A 19,120-nucleotide genomic window follows, 5' to 3' on the forward strand; every position below is an offset into this window, starting at 1 on the left:
AGATCTCCTGCTAAGATGGAGCTAACTAACCAGAGCTTTAGCGCTCAGATGTAGTCATCTTATGCAGAGGATGGGCTGCTTGTCAGCTCTTCCTGCCTTATTGTATATTTTTGTATTACAGATGCTATTACAAATAATGAATTCTGGTATAGTATGCATTCTAGCTTAATAATATGCAAGGTAGTGTAATAGTAACTATTACCCTGAAAGGAAAGTAATTTTTAAAGAGTTTTTGTCTGAGGTCAGGTGTGTTGTGTGGTTTCCCCCCCTCCCCATATTGTCCAAAATGATCTCGGTATTTTAAAAAAAATATTGGTTTATTTTCTTCTTCTGTGCTTGCTTTGCCTTAATTGCTTGAAAGCCATAGATTTAGTTTATTTCATCATGACAAAGACTGACCTAAGAAAGGGATGGGATCTACTGGCAAAGCAGTAGCCCACCTCACTGTTTACATGAGCTCATGTCCACGTCTCAGAACAAGAGTTGCCTTTGCTGCTGGGCAGTCACTTCATTATTGCCACATTGGCAGCCTCAGATGCCACAAGGTAGAGTGGGCAGGGGAAGCCCATCATCCTCCTTACCTCATTTGCTCTTGGTGACACATCTGGTCTGTAAAATGAAAAGGAACTGCTAATCCATCATTGTGTGTGTGCAGGGAAGCTACATTCAGGCAGAAGTTCACAGTTTATTGTGAGCTTGGCAGCTGGTACCTGCTTCCCAGCTCTTGGCTTTGTGTCACCACTGACTCAGTCATTGCTTGGAGATGTGAGGCGGTTTGGGGTGCAGCAGTAAGAGGGAGAGCTTGTTGCAGTTCCCCAAAAATGTGAGAATATACCCATGTTTTCTCAGATATCAGTGGCCACACTGGCAGTAGTCTTTAGTGGCCTAAGGTGGTCTGTGTGGGTTCAGTGAGTAGGAGGAAGATGGGCTGACACAGTTACTGATGGTTTTCTACAGTCTTTTTTTCTCCATTTATCACCCTGCTCATGTAGCTCTGCTTTCTATACATACAAGAGAGAAAACGTTAAAATGGTGAGGCTTATATTATGCAAGTCAAATTCTGAAGCTGGTTTAATCCAAAAAGAGAGGCATTATTTTGGTCATCAACAGCCCTCATGAAGTAGTGCTTGAGACCTTGTACACCTTACACCAAGCACCCATGCAGTTGGTGTAGAAGCACAATTGGAAGAGTAAACGCCAAGTTAAGCAGCGCACAGCTTAAACCACATATCATTTATCACCAACCTTAAAGGCTGGGCCTAGGCTGCCCCTTAGCAGCTTGGAAAGGAGCCCAAAGGGAGTGCAAAGGCTCAGCCTTGAATTTCCCTTTGGGTCACAGCTATTTGGACTGGTCTGACAGCAGCACCTAATGAGGCAATCTGTCCGGCACCTCTCTGCAGAGCACTCCTTGCCATGATGAGAATCAGTTTGTCTCAAATATAATAAACAGTTGCCCTATCAGCTTTTATAACTCAGGAATTATGTTTACAAATAGTACCACCTTCAGGGAATCTGAAGATTTCTGCACAGAATTCAGACTTTTGGTAACGTCAAAGAAAGATAACAGTCCAAATAGCCTTCCAGGCTGCACTGTGAGCTAACTCTTTTTCTCTAGAGAGGCAAGAACAATCTTCTCTGGACTCTACAGGAGCAGTAAGTAAAAATTACCTCATATAATGGCATGCAGATGCTATCAATCCACTCGAGCTGCAACCTGGGTAGTTCATCTTTCCTGTTCCGATCAAAAATGGCCTGAATTGAGAAGGGAACAAAACTGTCATGCTTTATTACACTGGAGTATTTTACAGACACATCATCCAGCACTTTGCAGCTATGATCAAATTCTCACAACCAGAACACTTTGTAAACCATAATCAATCTTTGCAGCAGTCTCCCTACTGCTTTGTTGGGCATGAAAAATAAACTGTTTATTTTCAATTCAGTTTTGAAATTTGTAGGCTGAATATTTGAATTTTATAATTCTGTGATGTAAAATCAATGCTCCACCGTTGGAGCTGAGCATAAGAACATCCTGTAGAAATGCAAAGTAGCTACAAAGGTAGTAGAAATTTCCCTTTTCTCATGCACGGTTTTCCACCTCAGCAAAATGAACAGTTATTGACTGGGCTCGCTCCCTCCCTCCCGTTTACAGACCCTTTCTGTAGAACCAGCTGCATCTATGAATCCAAAGGGTGGGGAATCAACAGATTTGTTTTGGGAATAGTTATCAATTTGTTCCTCTGAAAACAGCCAAATTCACTCACCCAGAGAGGAAATTACAGATATTGAAGCTGATGCTCAAGTATTGGCTGATAGGAGATGGAAGAAACGGAGTTCTGAAGAGTTTGAAAGTGAGTTGAGTTTCCTCCATACCCTGCCTGAGATTACGTCAGTCCATCAGCTTTATGTCTGCAGGATTTTAATCCTCCTTTTGGTGGCTCATCCATACTATTTACCAAATGCCTTTTTTTTTTCAAGCCCTGAATATGTAAAGTTTTAAATCTTTCTGTCTTTTTCTGTGGAAAGTCTTTACTTATCCTGGGCCCATCTCCTCGTGGTTGATGTGTCCTGAGAAGGCTTACTTTCCTTCTGTACTTTCTAGAAACCCCAGACCATACATATTGCATTACATTAAACAACTGGTTGAATTCTTCAAGTTGGAGCCTGCTCTTTCTGACATAAACAGGTATCACACAGTTGTATCTAAAGAAGACCAGGAGGTAAGATTCAAGGACTCTGTGATCTTAAATGAAAATCTTGGATTTGATTATGGAGAATTCTGTCTTTCCTATTCACATATTTTTGAACGATCCTATCATTTTCAGATTGTTATAAGCACAGTGCAAGAAAAAAACCCCACCTGGAGTTGTAAGAGAAGAGACTATCACAGTATCTTGCTGAATAACAACTCTCTTCTCTAACTAGCAGCAATTCACCTATCTAGGTGGTTTGTCATAGCAATATGTCATGAAATACATTATCATTTGTTCTTGTTTAAAAATTCCTCATTAACGTGGTAAAAGTCTGCGTGATTTTGCCCCTTAGCCTTCAGCTGTTGGAACTGATGAACTTTGTGATTATTTACTGGCCTTATCTCCTAACATAAAACACTTGTCAGATCAGTTTATTGGATTCTTTGAAATTGTGAAGTGCCAAACAGAGGGGAAAATCTTCCTTCAAGCTGTATGGCTTCAAAGTATCCTACATGTGGCCCAGCAGTTACTGTGTTCTTTGATGCAGCCTCTAAAACCCAAAGGAAGAGTGATAGGTCCCCTATGATAGCAGAAATAAGATATTTATAGTAACACCCTCTTCTTTTCCACCTGTATAGACAGTTGAATGCAGATTTTCAGAAGCCATGAAGAAAGCTCTGGCTTTTGTCCTTCTCTGTACTTCTACCAAGCTTAGAGCATGTTCAAAATGTAGATGTAACAAGACACCTTGAAATTAAATAATCCTTAATGTTGCTAGACCTGGGCCATTTGCACTGGTATTCATTGCTACTTGAAGACAGTAACATTAATATATGTGTTGAAATAAAATTACTTCCTATTATGCTTCATTAGCATGAGAAACGCTTTGCAGATTTTATATACAAGGCAGGAAAGGCGCGATGTCTATATTCCACAGAATGTTACTTGCAGTTATTCAGGCCTAGATTTCATCTCAGATTTGTGGATACTGTGTCTGACCAATTATTCTTCTTCTGGACTGTAGCTACAATTTTTTCCTAAGATGTGCACACAGAACTACTACAGGGAAGAAATCCATTAATGTCCCAATCTCTGACAGTGTACAAAATGAAAAGCCATTTATTGTATCTGAGCGTTGTTTACTACAAACTTTTTAACTTTATTGACTTCATTACATCCCCACTGGCTCATGTATGAGTATTATCAAAGTGAGAACAAGACCACAGGAACGGTCTTTTTATTCTTGGAAATATAAACATATTTGTGAATGGCTTGTAAGTTAGAATACTTTGCGTTACCCTCCTCTGTTGCTTCCAGAAAATGGCTTGTCAACATTTTTGATGTATTTAACCTGGATAAGGCTTTCTCTTCAAATTATTCATTGAAAATTGTTATGAATAATTTTTCTTAACTCTTGTTTAACACTTTATTGCACTCTGCCTACATTCTACTCAATACCAATATACCCTTTCAATCACAGTGTTTTATTTTCGGCATTTCAAACATCAAATAACACAGGTGAGATAGCTGCAGCATAAGGTAAATTGGCAATTTTGATTTCTGTAAGTAGCTGGTGATTTTTATTATTTTTTTTATTACTGTGTATTAAAACCAATATTTGTTGCTTAGAAAATTCCCTAAGTTATTCTGTCAATCAGTAGGTAAGGAAAATGGGGAGAAGGGGACAATGCAAAAGTGACTGAATTGACTGGAGAACTTCTACATGTGGCTCCAAATGTAAGTCTTTATTGGACAGAGTTTTGTTCCAAGATTTTTATTTGCATACACAATAGTTCTTCCGATTGAACCCAGTATTTTCTTACCCCATTCAAGTTAGTAACGATGTCAGAAGCAATAAAAACTTACTGAAGGGGTGAGTTTGAGTTCAGATCTTTCTCTGTCTCCTTGTTCAAAGAACTCACTGGTTACCAGCTCAGCTGCCTAAAAACATAAACCATGACAAAGATTAGAGTTCTTGCTAAATAATTTTTAGGGTAATGAGTTCTTGCTCAGACTGTGACTTCAGTCTGTGCTTAACTGTGAAGAAGTGAATAGCTCCACTTACATGATGGGTGTCAGGCATGTGTTTGTGTAGTGTTCAGGACTGGGCGTAGAGGGTGTGTACACAGCATAACCACTGACAGGCACACCTTCCCCTTTTCAACAGGGGACTGGCAGGGGGAATTACATCGCAGTGCCGAGGTTGCACTCGATGTGGTTACGCGCGACACAAGTATTGAGAACAGAATAGAAAATTACAGTTTCTCTTGGCATGCACAATCATGTCTGCAAAAATGCTTTGTAAAATGTGCAAGAGATCTCTGGGTATTTACAGGATGTTGCCCTCCCTAAACAACTTCACTTGTCAAACAAACTTAATTAACAAATAACCTCTATTGTCTTAATTTAATGTGAATTCGTAGAAGTTTTCTTCCTGCACTAGGCTTTACTTCTTTCCCATGACTGTCATCACTGTAGGGTCTGAACATCTACATACAAACTAAGACTCTGATTACCATACTGAATCCAAATTGGGAACTGGTGGGTTGGAAGTTGGAATGCATCTTTCTGATTTTCGTGAATAAAGATGTTCTGTTCAGCAGAGGTTTGTGGTTTGCAGAACACCACAAGATTTAACCTGAGAAATTACTATGGAAACATCAGGAAATTCTAGGAAGTCGAAGAGTGAGCAATCCTGACATAGTAGCTTTCGTGTACCGTATTCTTCTCGTGTGGGGCTTAGAAGGCTCGTGTGACATATGGGGGTGCAGAAAAGGGAAACCAATCTACTGAAGATGCGATTTAGTTCCCAAAGTTCCTGTCATGCCTCCTTACTGTTTTTTAAAAGTTTTCAATCTAGGAAATTATTTCATAGTTCACAAGATAGTGAACTGCGGAGAGAACCTGCACTTCTCAAAATTTCTTGGTCTAGCAGCTTCATGGCAGCAAACTTTCACAAATCCTAAGCTTGTTAGAGTTGAAATAAGGAGTACCAAAATAAATTGGAAGTAGGTGAAGTGATGTTATAAAGTACTCTTTAAATCTCGAGCCAGCCTGTCACACAGTTTGGAACTTTATAATGTGGGTAATCCCAGCGGCCTAATAAAATTCTGGATCAATACGCCAGATAGAGGAATAATTTAACAACTTAGCAGCAATTAAGGGTTTGCCAAGTGTATTGTATAAAAATAGTCAAGACACAGTGTCAGCCCTGCCTCTCACTGCTATTCTGTTCTTGTGTCCCTCTCTCTCTTCGTTTGTTCCTATCTTCTTTTCCTGAATTTGGCTTCTTACAGGTACCCTGTATTCCCTTTGATTCATATATTTTAATCCCTTTTCCCACTCACTTTTCATGTGGGTTTTTTTCTGTTCCCCCCCTTTTGGCACAGTTGAGGGCCAACTATTTCTTCTTTTCCCTCTGTGGACTTACTAGCCTCTCTGCTCAACCAGGCAGTGCCTCAATCAATCTCAGACTGGGTTTTTCAATATAAAGTACATCTGTACTCTGGGCTGCAGGGGAATTTTCACCTGCAGACCTCAAAAGCATTAAGGATAAAACCCCGGTTTGCCAGAGACTTCAGCACTATTTCAGCACCAGAGCACAGAGATTGACAACATGGAAAACAGACCCTGCCTGACATTTTGGATGTCAAAGAAAAGAGAAGCTAACTGGGTTAAAGAGGACAGATGAGGAAGGTTTGCGCAAACTGCAGCTGTGGGTAGCTGGCACTGAAAGATCTTGTGACTCATTTTCCCACTGCAGGATGTGAACAACTTCCCTGATTTCCACGTGAGGTGCCCATATTCTGGCTGAGTAGAATAAACTATTGTCACAGTCTGCTGATGAAAGCAAAAAACCCCCTCATGTGACAAACTGTGAGCTGAGCCAAAGGCCTTGCCACACCGACTTTTTTAGGGACTTAACGTGCCTGCTCCTGCCTCACCGGTTCTCTGGTCTAGCTTCTTGTTTTCATCCATCTTTCAAACTTACCACTTTGTGGTTAAGCCAATCAAACTCCCTCCAGGTGCTTACCCACACTCAGCTGTGCTGGTGCATTTTCTGTTCATTTCTCAATGCTGTAATAGTGCCCCACAACCCTATACATCCTGCCTTCTACTGGCTTGTTCTGGACCTCAGTAAAGGACAGGGAATTGTTAGCATGGATACAGGAAATACTAAGGATGGATGCCTGGAAGAGGGAAGAATGCATGGTAAAGGACAAGACTTTGGGACAGATTGTTTTCTCTCTTTGTAATTGTTTGCCAACACTGGACACAAGTTTTATGTCTATTTCCAAAGAGCCTACTTAGCAGCAGAAGCCTGGATTTTATTTGGGTTTTTTTTTCAAAGTGGAGGGTGCTAAAAACAAGTCCATATGCTACACTTGCAGTTTTTTTTCTGTCATTTTTGAGATAATGAACATATTTATCATATATACTGAGGATTTTATGTCAATCAAAGCTTGCAGATCACCTGCTGGTATTTTTGGTTTAGGGAAGATTCTGCCAATGCCAAGGAAAACTGTCTGACAAAACAAGTAAGTGCAGCGACATGTGGCTAATGCTTTTTATGTTTAATCCATCCATTTTTTTTATATGGATTGAAAAAGTTAATAAGAAGAGAGATGGTAAAGCCAAATCTCTTCAGGTACCTACATGCTGCTCACCAGCATGTGTACATGGAGAGATCATGCAATAAACCATTTCTTGCAGAACCCCCCTGCTATTTTTTTATAGCATTAATACCGCTGTAAATTGATTCCAGTTTTGGTCCCTTGTAAGCCAGGGCCCTGGGAATATTGTCCCGCCAGTCCCGCCTCCTCCCAGCCCTGCTATTAATCATGACTTGCCTGTCTTGAAATCTCCCACGGTTTGGTCACAGCTCCAAGGTCACAGGCTGTCATTAGCATTGATCTGAAAAACAGAAATGAACAATACAAGCTGAATCAACCTTTGTTGGATTTCTAAACAACTCTGCTCTGGATGCATAAATAAATAATACATATATAAAATGTCAGCCCTGGCACCTTCTTTTCCTCCAGTAAAGAATGACACGTTTGAAATTTCAGTCATCAGCATGGCTTTTACATCACAATTGTGCCTAGGAGGCCTAACGTGTTGCAGGTCATCAGATGATGAATTTTGGCATTGTGCATTGCACACTGGAAAAGAAATGATATAGCAAGGAAATAACTGCTAATTTTACAATACTTCTATAACTACTTACATTAATACTTATAATATATTAGAGAGCACGTGCTTCACATGATATAAGTAAGGGTATTATTACATAATAACACTTGCAAACTGCATTAATTTATATGCCTATTTGTAAGTGACTGCCATAGCAAGAGAACCTATAATCATGGGAGGCATCCCAGACACTGTTTAAGCAGTTTCTAACACTCATCTACAATAAAAATTTAAGATTTACTACAAGCTATACTGTTCCACTGTAGTTTAATACCTAGCTACAACCATGTTTTATATGCATTAGGAGAAAGAAACCATTCAGCTGTAGAAAGCGTTTATGTACAGTACATGATGCAGATAAAAGTCTAAGAAAGTTTAAATGAAGAACAAGGGCACTGAAAATGAAGCATCAAATATATTGCCCGAATCTAAAATTAGGAATGGGTGAAATGATATGGAAAACAGAAAACGGCCAATATTTTGGTCAAAAGACCAAAAGGAAACAGATTTTTAATGAAATTTCAGATAAAAGGAGACGTGGCCAGGCATGCATATGCAAATGCACACATTTTATTGTCTCAAAAGCGTGGTGTACTCAAACCACCCGCAACGTCTGAGGCTTTCAATAGGAGGCATGCTCAGGTCATTCTTGAGGGCCAGAGGGGTACCATGTATCTGCAAATTCCCAGGTACAGACTAGGAGAGCAGAGAAAAGCATGGATGAGAGGAGGAGGGAATGGGGAAATGGGCAAGAAAACTTTATGTCCTGAGGTAGAATGATGCTTCCTGGAGAAAGCACAGAAGGGCTGAATGGTAACTGGGGAGGCTGGGAGAAAGGGAAGGGAAACATGACAGAGTGTGAAAGCAGAGAGAGGAATGGAGAAGGTGAGGTCACACTGAATGCATCCCTGCTGTTTGGTAATGTTTTGAAATCACACCATATATTTCACTTTATGGATCATATTTTAAAAACAAGCTACCTTCTCTAGTTACTCTGAGTCTTTGCTCTATGATACATGAAATTCCTTGCTCTGTGCTACGCTGAAATAACCAGAAAGCCAGAGATAGCAGTGCTTACCGAAATATTTCTCGGTGGTTTTTTATGTTCCAGTCATAGCCACCTTTACTGACAAGTTCAAAAAACTCTGTCCTTCTCCTGCAACAAAACAGATGATCAGAGAGGGAAACAAGACACTTCCAGGGCAGCGCTGCAGCAGAGACACAGTTCTCTGGATGATAGGAGATCATGGCACCTCGTGTGTTACTGTTAAAGTCGTTACCCTGACAGTCCATTTAAGCGAAACATACTAATTTCCGAACATGTTCTATAAATGTCTGTTATCAATGTCAGAGTTGCCTAGTAAAAGCAATGTTATATTTATGGTCTCCACAGATAAGGAAATAAATGGTACCAAAATGTTCAGTCTTCCATGGAAGCATGAAATGTTCAACTACAGCAGTGGACAGACAGACAATAGAAATACCCCTGAAATATATACACGCTTCTTTTCTCTCTGCTTGTCCTTACTAAATGGTTTCTTACTTCTGGGTCCTGTAGGGTTTTTCAGAGATATGCAATTCCTGTTATTCCCAGCACACAAAACAGAAGTGAGACAGCTGCAGCTGTCGAGTTAGTAGTTCTTATTGGCTAGAAACTAGATCTGCCTGCTTGGGTCCATGCTTTGTCTTCTGGAATATCTTGCCTATGGCCTCAAAGATGGACAAAACAGGAGCCAGAACATGTTAATGATTGTTCGGTGCCTTCAAGTACCAAAATTCTGACTCATAGTTTCTAAGTTTTTATGGCACTGAGACTCCCAGCTGCTCTTGCTGCATTCCGTGAGACTACAATATGACACAGATCCTGTCCCAGATGTAGCAGAAGTTGAGGTACGAAAATACAGAGCGAGTTGCCCAGGGTGACACAACATATTCACAGCTGGAAAGCAAATACCTGTGTTCTGACAGTCCAGTGCCCCATCACACGGGAGTCTGTGCTATCTCTTTGTCAAGTGGAAGTGCAGTTTGATTCCCAACAGATGAGAGTTTACAAACCCTTGTGTTTTCTACATTTACTGAAATTTTGGAGCAGGGATTACTGAAAGCACCAGTGCAGGCTTTTCACAGGACGAGATGCATGCTTCTAGGAACTCTGCCCTCCATCAGCAGACAGACTGTTGTCTTATTCTTATCCCTGACTCTCACACCAGTCACTCCTACTAGAGGGCCTTTCTGTAATGGGTTTCATGACAGCAACTAGAACAGGGAGATACAAGGACTACATAATGGTATCTAATCACTTATGTTTCCTGAAATAAGATAGGAGGAAACAATTTAGTGTTACTACTGGTTACTTATGCATGGTATCCAAGAGGAAGAGGTTTGCTATTGTTAAGCAAACCTAATATGCCAGGATTTAAGAAGTAAACAGAATGACATACACGCTGCAATGTCTTTGAGTAACATCATCTCTGGTTGTATTTTTCCTGGCAGGAAAAGTTATTTTGCTATGTACAGAAACTCCAGTTGCTCTACAACCCAGTGGCTCAAGACATCATTTGAATAAATTTCCATAATCTTAGTTTTGGTTCTGTGCTTTTGCTTGTTGTATTATCTACAGGCCTCATTATATAGAATTAACTACTAACATCAAGTATGTTTTCCTCCTGATCTTTCACTGAAAGTCATCTTCTAGTAGAAAAGTAGTGCCTTGAGAAGGCTATAAAGCCTTCCTCTGCCTGGAGTTTTGTTGCTGTTTTGCTAGTTTAGGCGTTCTAAGAATACTGATAGAGAATTCCATTCTCTGCAAAAAACCCGAAGATGTAGCAAATGGAAAAGACAAGTTAGTATGTGTGTGGAAAGCATCTGTTCAAACAGGGTGGCTTTAAGAAGCGTAAATCATCATTTCCTGGGAATGATTTTCAGGTGCTTTTGGAAGTAAAGTAGCATAACAACTACCTGATTAATGAATCATAATAACACAAGAGGAAAAAATAACTTATTTGCAGACTTCTCAGTAATGAGGCCTCATTTACTGAAAGCATCCTGATTCATGTAGCCCATAAAAATCAATTATGCAAGCATAAAAATCTTCAAGTTCAGCTGATCTACCTTTTTGGACATTATTTCCCTGTACTGAAACTAGAAAGGTATCTTGATCATGTAGTTTTTCAAGCTAAGGCAGGCAGGGAAGAGCTCCATCATGTCTGGGTCTGGACAGGGCTCCCTCCCAAGGCACCGCTGCCAGCCCTCTCTGGCTCATCTGGGGGCTGCAGGATCCTGGCCAGGGGCAGCACATAGGACTGTGACAGGGCAGCTGCCCTCTCAGCCCCTGCCACTCATTGCTTCCTTGGCTGACAAAACATTTCTGCAACACTTGTTATCTGTGGTGAGATAGGAGAACCCATACCACAGATCCCCAGGGCCCTTCTGTCTCACTTAAAGCTGTCAGCCAATTCTCTTGTCTCACTAAGGCACCCAGATAATAAGCCATCCTCACAGACAACTTTAGAAAGAGTACATGCTTTCAAGGGTTTGTTTGTCCTGCTCAGGATTTTCATGTCAGCAAGCAGAAATTCCTTAATGGACTAATGTTTGGCAGTTATTTATAATAAAACTCTTCATTGAACCCCCTTCTTAATATAACTTCTCTGAGAACAGACTTGCAGGAAACAAAGAATATCAGTGTGTCTTCTGCCAGTGCTGTTTAGAAACAACCCTTGGCACAGTAATCAAATACTGAGAAAAAACGGCAAAGCAGAAATTGCAGCATCCCAGGTAGTAATTTTACAATGAACAGTTAAAGATGAATTGTTAATAGAGATGGTGAAATGGTTTCAGGGTAAAGACTTTGCCTGAAGTTTTCTGTAAACTTCGTTTGGTATCAGCACAAAGCACCTAAAAGCTGAGAAGAATATTACTAATCCCTACTCAGCACTGTGTGGGGTAGGATGGTGATGGACATCAAACAGAAATCTCTAAGGCCAAATTATTGCCCTGACTGGGAAGGTGGTATGGTAGTGTGCTGAAACTGCACCTGACAGCACTTCTCCCTGTAAGTCAGCCACAGGCACGTGCCAGAGAAGGGGGGGGGGGCGTTAAAAGTGACATTGGACTCCTCCAACTACACCACGCTCCTGCACATTCTCACCGGGAAGAGCTTGGTAACACTTAACAGGATTTGAAAAAAGGTGAAACAGCACAAACTTGAAGTCTACTTAGAGATATGATTTGCAAATAAAAGGAAAAGGAAGAAAACTGGATGAGAAAGGGCCAATTAAACTTTTCTGGAGTTAAGCTTTTGAAGACCTATTCTCATCTGATGCAAACTGGCATAATTTGTCTTCAAAGCAGCCATGCACATGGTTTCATTACCCCTGCAACTGGGTCTAGAACTAAATATAACATTTTGTAGTGTACATGTTTCAAAACTCTGAAATGATGGGGAAAAAACTTGCAAAATGTTGTTGCTTTTCTACGTGCCAGAAGAAATGACCACAGAAGGGACAGAAGAATTACGGGGCAAGAGCTATAACTGATTCCTGTGATTGTTGTGAAGTGTAAGTCTAGGATATTGCTTGCTTTTCGTCGATACAGGCATGTTACACACTAAAGCAAAACTTACTTGGACACTTGAGATATTTCTATTAGCCTAAGATATACTAAGTATTAGACTAAATCTCTTCAACCACAGCTAAACACTAATTTCTCATATTATATATCCTTATTGGTATTTAATAGGTCATTAGAGTAAGTTCTTCGAATTTTCATTTGTCAAATACAAAAAATGCCAATACTTACTCAAAATACAGAGTGAGGTCTGTTGCCAATATTGATTGCTTTAGAAGCTGCATAAGGTCACTGTAATCCTTAGAGGACAAGTTAGCAAAGATGTTGTGACCCTATAATGAAAGAGATAAAAGAGGTAAAGGGCTAGCAATCAATACAGGTTTTTAAAAGGTTTTCTAACTCTTTAGTCTACTGTTTCACTGTAACCGAGGCCCTTTCTGATTCATGGCAAAACTATGACAAAATAATAATGTTAATACTGCTGAGATTACATTGGGGTGGAAGAGTTGACGTTTGTAATCAAGCACCCGGGACGTTTTTCTCAACTCTGCTGAAATTACAGCCTCTTGAGGAAAGATTTACTCTTCGCTCTGACCCTGCACAGACTCAGTTTATGGGGAAAAACTATGGATACATCTCAATCTCTCCTCTTATTAAATGTTTTGGGGAGCTGTGCATTGCAGCTTTTGAGTTGTGCTCCTAATAGATTTATCTGTGCTGCTGCTTGCAGGCACACAAACTGCTGTTAGAGCAGTCAGAGCCACTAAATCAGTTTTTCATTCAGAGCAGCCCGTTTGCCTGCTCTGCCCATTACCGCGTTGTCTTAGCGCAGGCTGAAGAACCGCGTTGTTACGCACTTTAAATGGCCCTTGTGGGCCAAATAAGCTACTTTTTAAGGGGTCAGGGATTGAGAATTGGGAAGGTGCTCCATGGCCAGAATGAAAGGAAACAAATTATTTAATACTGTGATTTGAGAGCAGGAAGATCTGTTTGTAACTGTATATCTGAAAAACTAAGGGGGAGAGACATCCTCTAATTTGTCTGTGAAATCCTAGAGAACATAAACTGAAAGAAACAAAATTAATGGAGAATTCTACGTGTAAGCTTAAGAAGCTGGTCTTTGTGACATTAGCCACATATAACTAAATTAACATAAAGCACTGCACTTTTTTTCTAATCACCTATGGAAATAACAAGGGCCTTGCTAAACAGAATCTTGTTTGGATGGTGTTTTGCACTGTAATTTTGCACATTCAGTGTGCACTGCCACCTACTGCTAAGGAACATTAAAGTGCCCTTAAACCCAAGAATTTTCTAGCAACAGGATCGCTGTATATTGAAGACAAACAAGGTAAGAGATAGTATTTTTTAACAGATAGGCTAATTCTTGGTGTAAAAAATAATTTGCCATGCAGAAAAGATGGACTTCTCTGCTACAGTGAAATGAATATTTCTTTTTGGCTAAATATTGAGAAGGGTTTGAGAACCTAAAGCTTATATGTGAAAAACAATTTAAAACCCAGAATACCCAGAAGAAGATAAACCAAAACTTTCAACAGGGGTAGTCTGCCAAGTTGTCTGTCATCCTATAGTATCTGTTACCTTCCTGAGCTGTTTCATGGTGTATAAAACCACGCCGCTACAAAGCTCAAGATCACATGTGCTGTTACCATGTCAAGAGTAAAGGATACACAGCTCTTTTGTTCAACATGATAAAAATCAAAAGAAATAACACAATATACAATGTTTCATATCAGATAGCAAAGACAGACGAGAATATCAACATCTGGAGACAGGATATAATCTAATTTCAGTTTATTTGGAAGAAGAAACCAACTGCTTAGCTGGTGAAAGCCGGTATATCTTTAGGTAGATTGGAGGATCCAAACAAAACCCAAAACCCTCTCCCTTTCTTCCTATTCTGAACCAGTCAGACTTTCAAATGCTGCTCTTTCTTATACCTTTCCTTGGTAATGTAGGGAGCAATGTAATTCCTAGCATCGCCTTTTAGATAAGCTAGGCTAGGCTAAGCAGATTGAGCTGTTTAGATCTCATGCTTGTGCTCTCCTTTCTTATGTCTACTTTTTTAATATAACGTTGAGAAACTGAACACTAAAGCCACAGTCCTGTGACTAATCTGTGGCACTGTACCCAGAGATAAAGCCATCACCCTGTTCCCCTTTGTCTGTGATCATGGGACATTCCCAGGTGCTCTTCAAGAGTTACTGCAGATCAGCATATGGTCTCTAATTGTGCTGCATGACCAAAACTTTTGGTTTTATATATATTTTCTGTGTAAAGGAAGAAAATACATCCATTGCTTGTAAGGATAGCGCATCCATCCTGCTTTTTTCACTTACATCTCCGGTATGCTACATACGGTTGTGAATAAGGTAGTCTAGGCAAGAACCATGTCTTTAAACGTATCTGCAAAGCAGCTGGTGTTCTCCAGACTGCACAGTATTACTGATACTATTAAAAAAAAAAATAAATTCATACAATTATGTAAAACCATCATAAAAATACCAATTACATGAAGACTGTCAAAGAAAGTAAATTGTTCCAGTAAAGGTTGACTGTGATACTCTGAATACACCACCTGTGGGGAAAGGCAAGAGCTGGTTTTCTCTGCCTATAAACCACTGAACAGGATATATGTAAGATGACTGAGGAAAGCTGACAATATGATTAGGATATGTTCTCTTTGCCCCTCACTGATTGAGACAAATATAATCTCTGGGCTCCATGATCAGCATTTGTAGTTGTTTAATTTTGTGCTAGTTGTGACCTTTGTGGTAACCAATAAATAATTCCTCAAGGAGAGGGCATTAAAAAGGTACTGTGCGTGGTATTTCCTTTCTCTGGCTGCAACTGCCCAACAGTTTACAGTGAGATTAATAGTAATGCTTTTGTACCTCACTTTGGAGAATCATGACAGCATGATTGAAATGGTGGTGCTCCAAGGTAGCAGAGGTGCCATACAGCTGAGCTAAGGCTGATCCGCTCCTGGAACAGAACAGGGGGAGTCAACAAATACCACTTGTCTGCTTACGAAGCAAGTTTCAGAGACAATATAGTAACAAAAGCATGCAGCCACACTCTCCCTCTCCATTTCAGCACCACACTTGAGACATCTGACAAGATCAAAATAGTAATTTAAAGCCAGATACAAGGCATTTATGTTCCCGATCTCGCTAAATGACTTTATCATAGCAGACCTCAGTCAGCTTCAGCTGACTCAAGATTTCCCTGGAACTGTATGAAATTTTCTAAAGCAGCTTTTAAAGTGCCTCAGTGAGGCAACAGCACAGGTGCAGGTAAGACAAACAGAAACATCCATGAGCTCCTACTAATTTTTATTTCTTAGTAGATATAACCACAGTGCCTTACAATGGGCGAATACAGCGATGTTCTGCTTGTATGTAAAACCATTTACCTAAAAAAATAACTAAGGTAAACAAAAATCCCACAAGTAACAGCAGTGGCCACTACTGTAAAGTTTAACATCTCTTTAGAATGTACTTTCTCATCATGTTTATTGTCTAAACCAAAATTAGCTTCAAAATGCACAGAGCAGGTGGGGTTCCTAAATTTAAAGAACAAAAATCTATAATATGTTTATAATTACAATTATAAACCTGAGAATCCTTGGGAAGTGCACAAAGTGGGCCTGGACTGTCAGAATAGTTACTGCTCACCATTACTTCACTTCTGGGATCCAGCCTAAAGCGACAAGATAGGTTTTCTTTCCAAAGAAATGAGAATAAGAGATTATGCTAGAGACAAGCAGAAAGAGTCTCCTAGGAGCCTGTACTATAAAACTGCACCATACTGATATTTAATTATCAGAAGCAGCTATATTAGAGAGAAGGATGTCCAGGAAACATCATCCCTAGAGAAGGTGGTGTTGAGATATATAACAGAGGCATTTCAGACAACTGCGATATTGCCTCCATCGTATACCTCTTGAACTTTCATCACACAGAACAGCAGTATTGAACACTGAAGATAAAATAGGAAAATGTGATGCTTAAATTTATAAGTCAGGTTAAAGGAATAAATCATAGCGGCTGTTATGAAAACTACAGCTTCTGTTTTCAGGGATGCTTTATACACGTGTGGTAATGTTTGTCTTTTAGTTAAATGTCTTCAGCAATTTCTTTATGGAGTCGTAAAATGGTAGCCTCCTCTTTGTCAAACAAGAAGTATAAGTGATAGCAGTCTAATGCCAAAACCTCTACCTTTAACGCAGCCCTCCTTCTGCACAAGAGATACTGTTGTGTAATGTTACACTGGAGAAGTGGTTAACTTAATCAGAGCCTAAAACGGTCAGGATGTAAATCTTGGGTCTCGTTTTTGTAAATTAGGAACACAAACATCAATCTGCTGAGCTCCCTTCCCATTTGTCTCGTCTTTTTTGATTCTCTTCAACACTCAGCTGCAAAAAGGCATCTCGCAGTGCTTGGTAACCTTTGCACCATGAGCTCTGTCTTTTGAGCACTACAATTGATTTTCCTTGCTATGGTGATTGAAGATCCAGACAGTGTCATTGTTTCATTGAGAGTGTACAGCAACACCAATAGCTCAGGAAATGGCAGCTTAGCGAATATCAGAAACATCAGTTTGAGTGATGTTCACTGAGGCAACTTGCCCCCAGAAACACAGCGCCCTGCACACACATTGCAGCGGAGCATTTCTGCAAAAGGTAGGACGAAATAGGCCAATACAACATCACCCTGCCTTTCAAATATATTTGCACAACCATCGGACCACTTCCCGTCACGCTGGAGGATTAGCAGTAATGCAGAACAGACAAAGCTGCAAAAGCATGCTGGGATCTGCAGGAGAGCCTCAAGGTCTCATATTCTCACTGTAGAGGACCTGGGGAGTCGAGACAACAACATGGGATTTGTAGGAGCCTCGGTGTCTGACAGCTTTATTTCACAGCTTGGCCAAGTCACCGTCAGGGGACATTTCATGTTGTGTCCCTGCCTCCCCATTCTCAGGGAACAGTTTTTGGAAAGAATTTGACCTTGTTCTAGGGAATTCCCTTACCATCACGTAAGAAGTACCCCTGAACCTTCCACAAACCTGCTTCTACAGTAAAAATAAAGACAAGGGCTCCTTAATCTGGTCCAACACACTTTGAATAGAGTAAAATTAATTTTTAACCTGAAACAGTCTGGAGAACAAGATTTCACATAGGTGCCTTCAAGATCCAGCTCTTCATTCTGATCTGCACAGACCATGGCAGGGGTGGACAGCCCAGCCCTGCCCACTGCAGCACAGCTCCAAACAGGCTCTGTGTGCTCTGTCATGTGGGGCAAGGCAGGGGAGGAGGCATTTCTACTGGCCAGGGACCTGTGAGCTCCACAACTGACAGAGCACATATGCTGAAGCATCTACTCCAGCCACCTGCTTTTGACAATATGCATCAGAGCTCCAGCATGATGTCAACAGTTTCATGCTTTGTAAGCTTGGAATTACTCTGAGTATGATGCCTACACTGTGTGACAGTTTCTGTGAAAGCATGGTTTCAGTTTTGCCTATTTTCTTTTCTCCTTAATACTTGAACAAGGTTTTGCTTAACATCCATCCCCTCCAGCGAGAACAATGCAGATAGTTTCAGTGCTTCCCGGGTTGAATACCAGAATCAATAACACCCGAGCCTGAAAAGAACACCAAGTTTTGGCACTACGCTTCAATATGCAGTGTCAGTTCACAAGGGGTAACCCAATCAGCAGCCTGATCCAAAGGACAAGCCAGCAATTACCCCAAAGAACAGAGAATGATAAAGATGGATGGTCCCTCACTACATACAAGAATAAGAATACTTGGCCTTGGCCTAGGAGGCCTGAAATTAATGTTTCATTCTTTATCCTAGTCACCTTTTGCTCTTCTGTGGAAGAAAAACAAATTAAACTACTAAGAATTAGAAAACTTACTTGGCTTGGAAGGCATTGTTGGTTCCCCTGTGGTCAAGGTCATGACATAAGCATCCCACAATCAAAGCTAAAATTTCAATTTCAGTCAGAATCTCCTGAAATCCTGCAGTCTGAGGGAAGAAAAAAACCACAGCAGCTGTAACTATCAGGAACAAAAGGGATAAGTAATGTTAGTCCATCGAGCAACAGTCAACTTTGTTTTGATACCATGAACGTTTCAGTACGAAGATAAATGCTTTATTGTCATTTTATATTCCCCGCTGTATGTTAGATGGTTAGCACAACAGATAACGTCCTTGGAGTGATCTGTTATTACCTCTCTGTTGTATTTGCAGCATACCATTTCTCTACTACCCAAAAGGCACTAAAGGCAAAAAGAGCTGAAAACAAACACTAGTAGCTACACACCAAGTTAGGAACTGGAATCTCCTATCAGAGAAATACCAAACATAATTGCTTCCATTTTGAAATTCTTGTTCAGAGAAGTACTGAGACAGATTTCTTCAATCCTGAGGTGACCACCTTAGTCAGTCCCTGCTGTCAGAGATAGCCGAGATGTTAAATCAAAAGGCCTACAAAAGAAGCCTGCTAATATATACTCTATAGAACTGTTGTTTTGAACTATTAAGTAGTTTGTTACCTGGGGCACATGAAATGAAGTGGCATAATTTAAAGAAGAAGTGTTTCAAATGGTGTATTTCTGCTGCAGATACCTGCAGC

General features: G+C 40.3%; 1 protein-coding gene across 1 annotated transcript in view; it reads right to left on the reverse strand.

Moving 5' to 3' along the window:
• PDE11A (phosphodiesterase 11A) overlaps positions 1-19,120 on the reverse strand; it is a gene marked incomplete at both ends in the record, with an annotated part of 130,917 nt that overhangs the window by 11,853 nt on the left and 99,944 nt on the right. Inside the window, 7 exons of the mRNA XM_084264499.1 lie at positions 1,669-1,752; positions 4,560-4,630; positions 7,540-7,607; positions 8,965-9,042; positions 12,687-12,787; positions 15,371-15,461; positions 18,401-18,510. Coding sequence (XP_084120625.1) covers positions 1,669-1,752; positions 4,560-4,630; positions 7,540-7,607; positions 8,965-9,042; positions 12,687-12,787; positions 15,371-15,461; positions 18,401-18,510 — 603 coding nt within the window. The remainder of the gene's footprint in view (positions 1-1,668; positions 1,753-4,559; positions 4,631-7,539; positions 7,608-8,964; positions 9,043-12,686; positions 12,788-15,370; positions 15,462-18,400; positions 18,511-19,120) is intronic.

The sequence above is a fragment of the Gallinula chloropus genome, assembly GCF_964237585.1.
Source record: "Gallinula chloropus genome assembly, chromosome: 5".
Taxonomy (NCBI): domain Eukaryota; kingdom Metazoa; phylum Chordata; class Aves; order Gruiformes; family Rallidae; genus Gallinula; species Gallinula chloropus.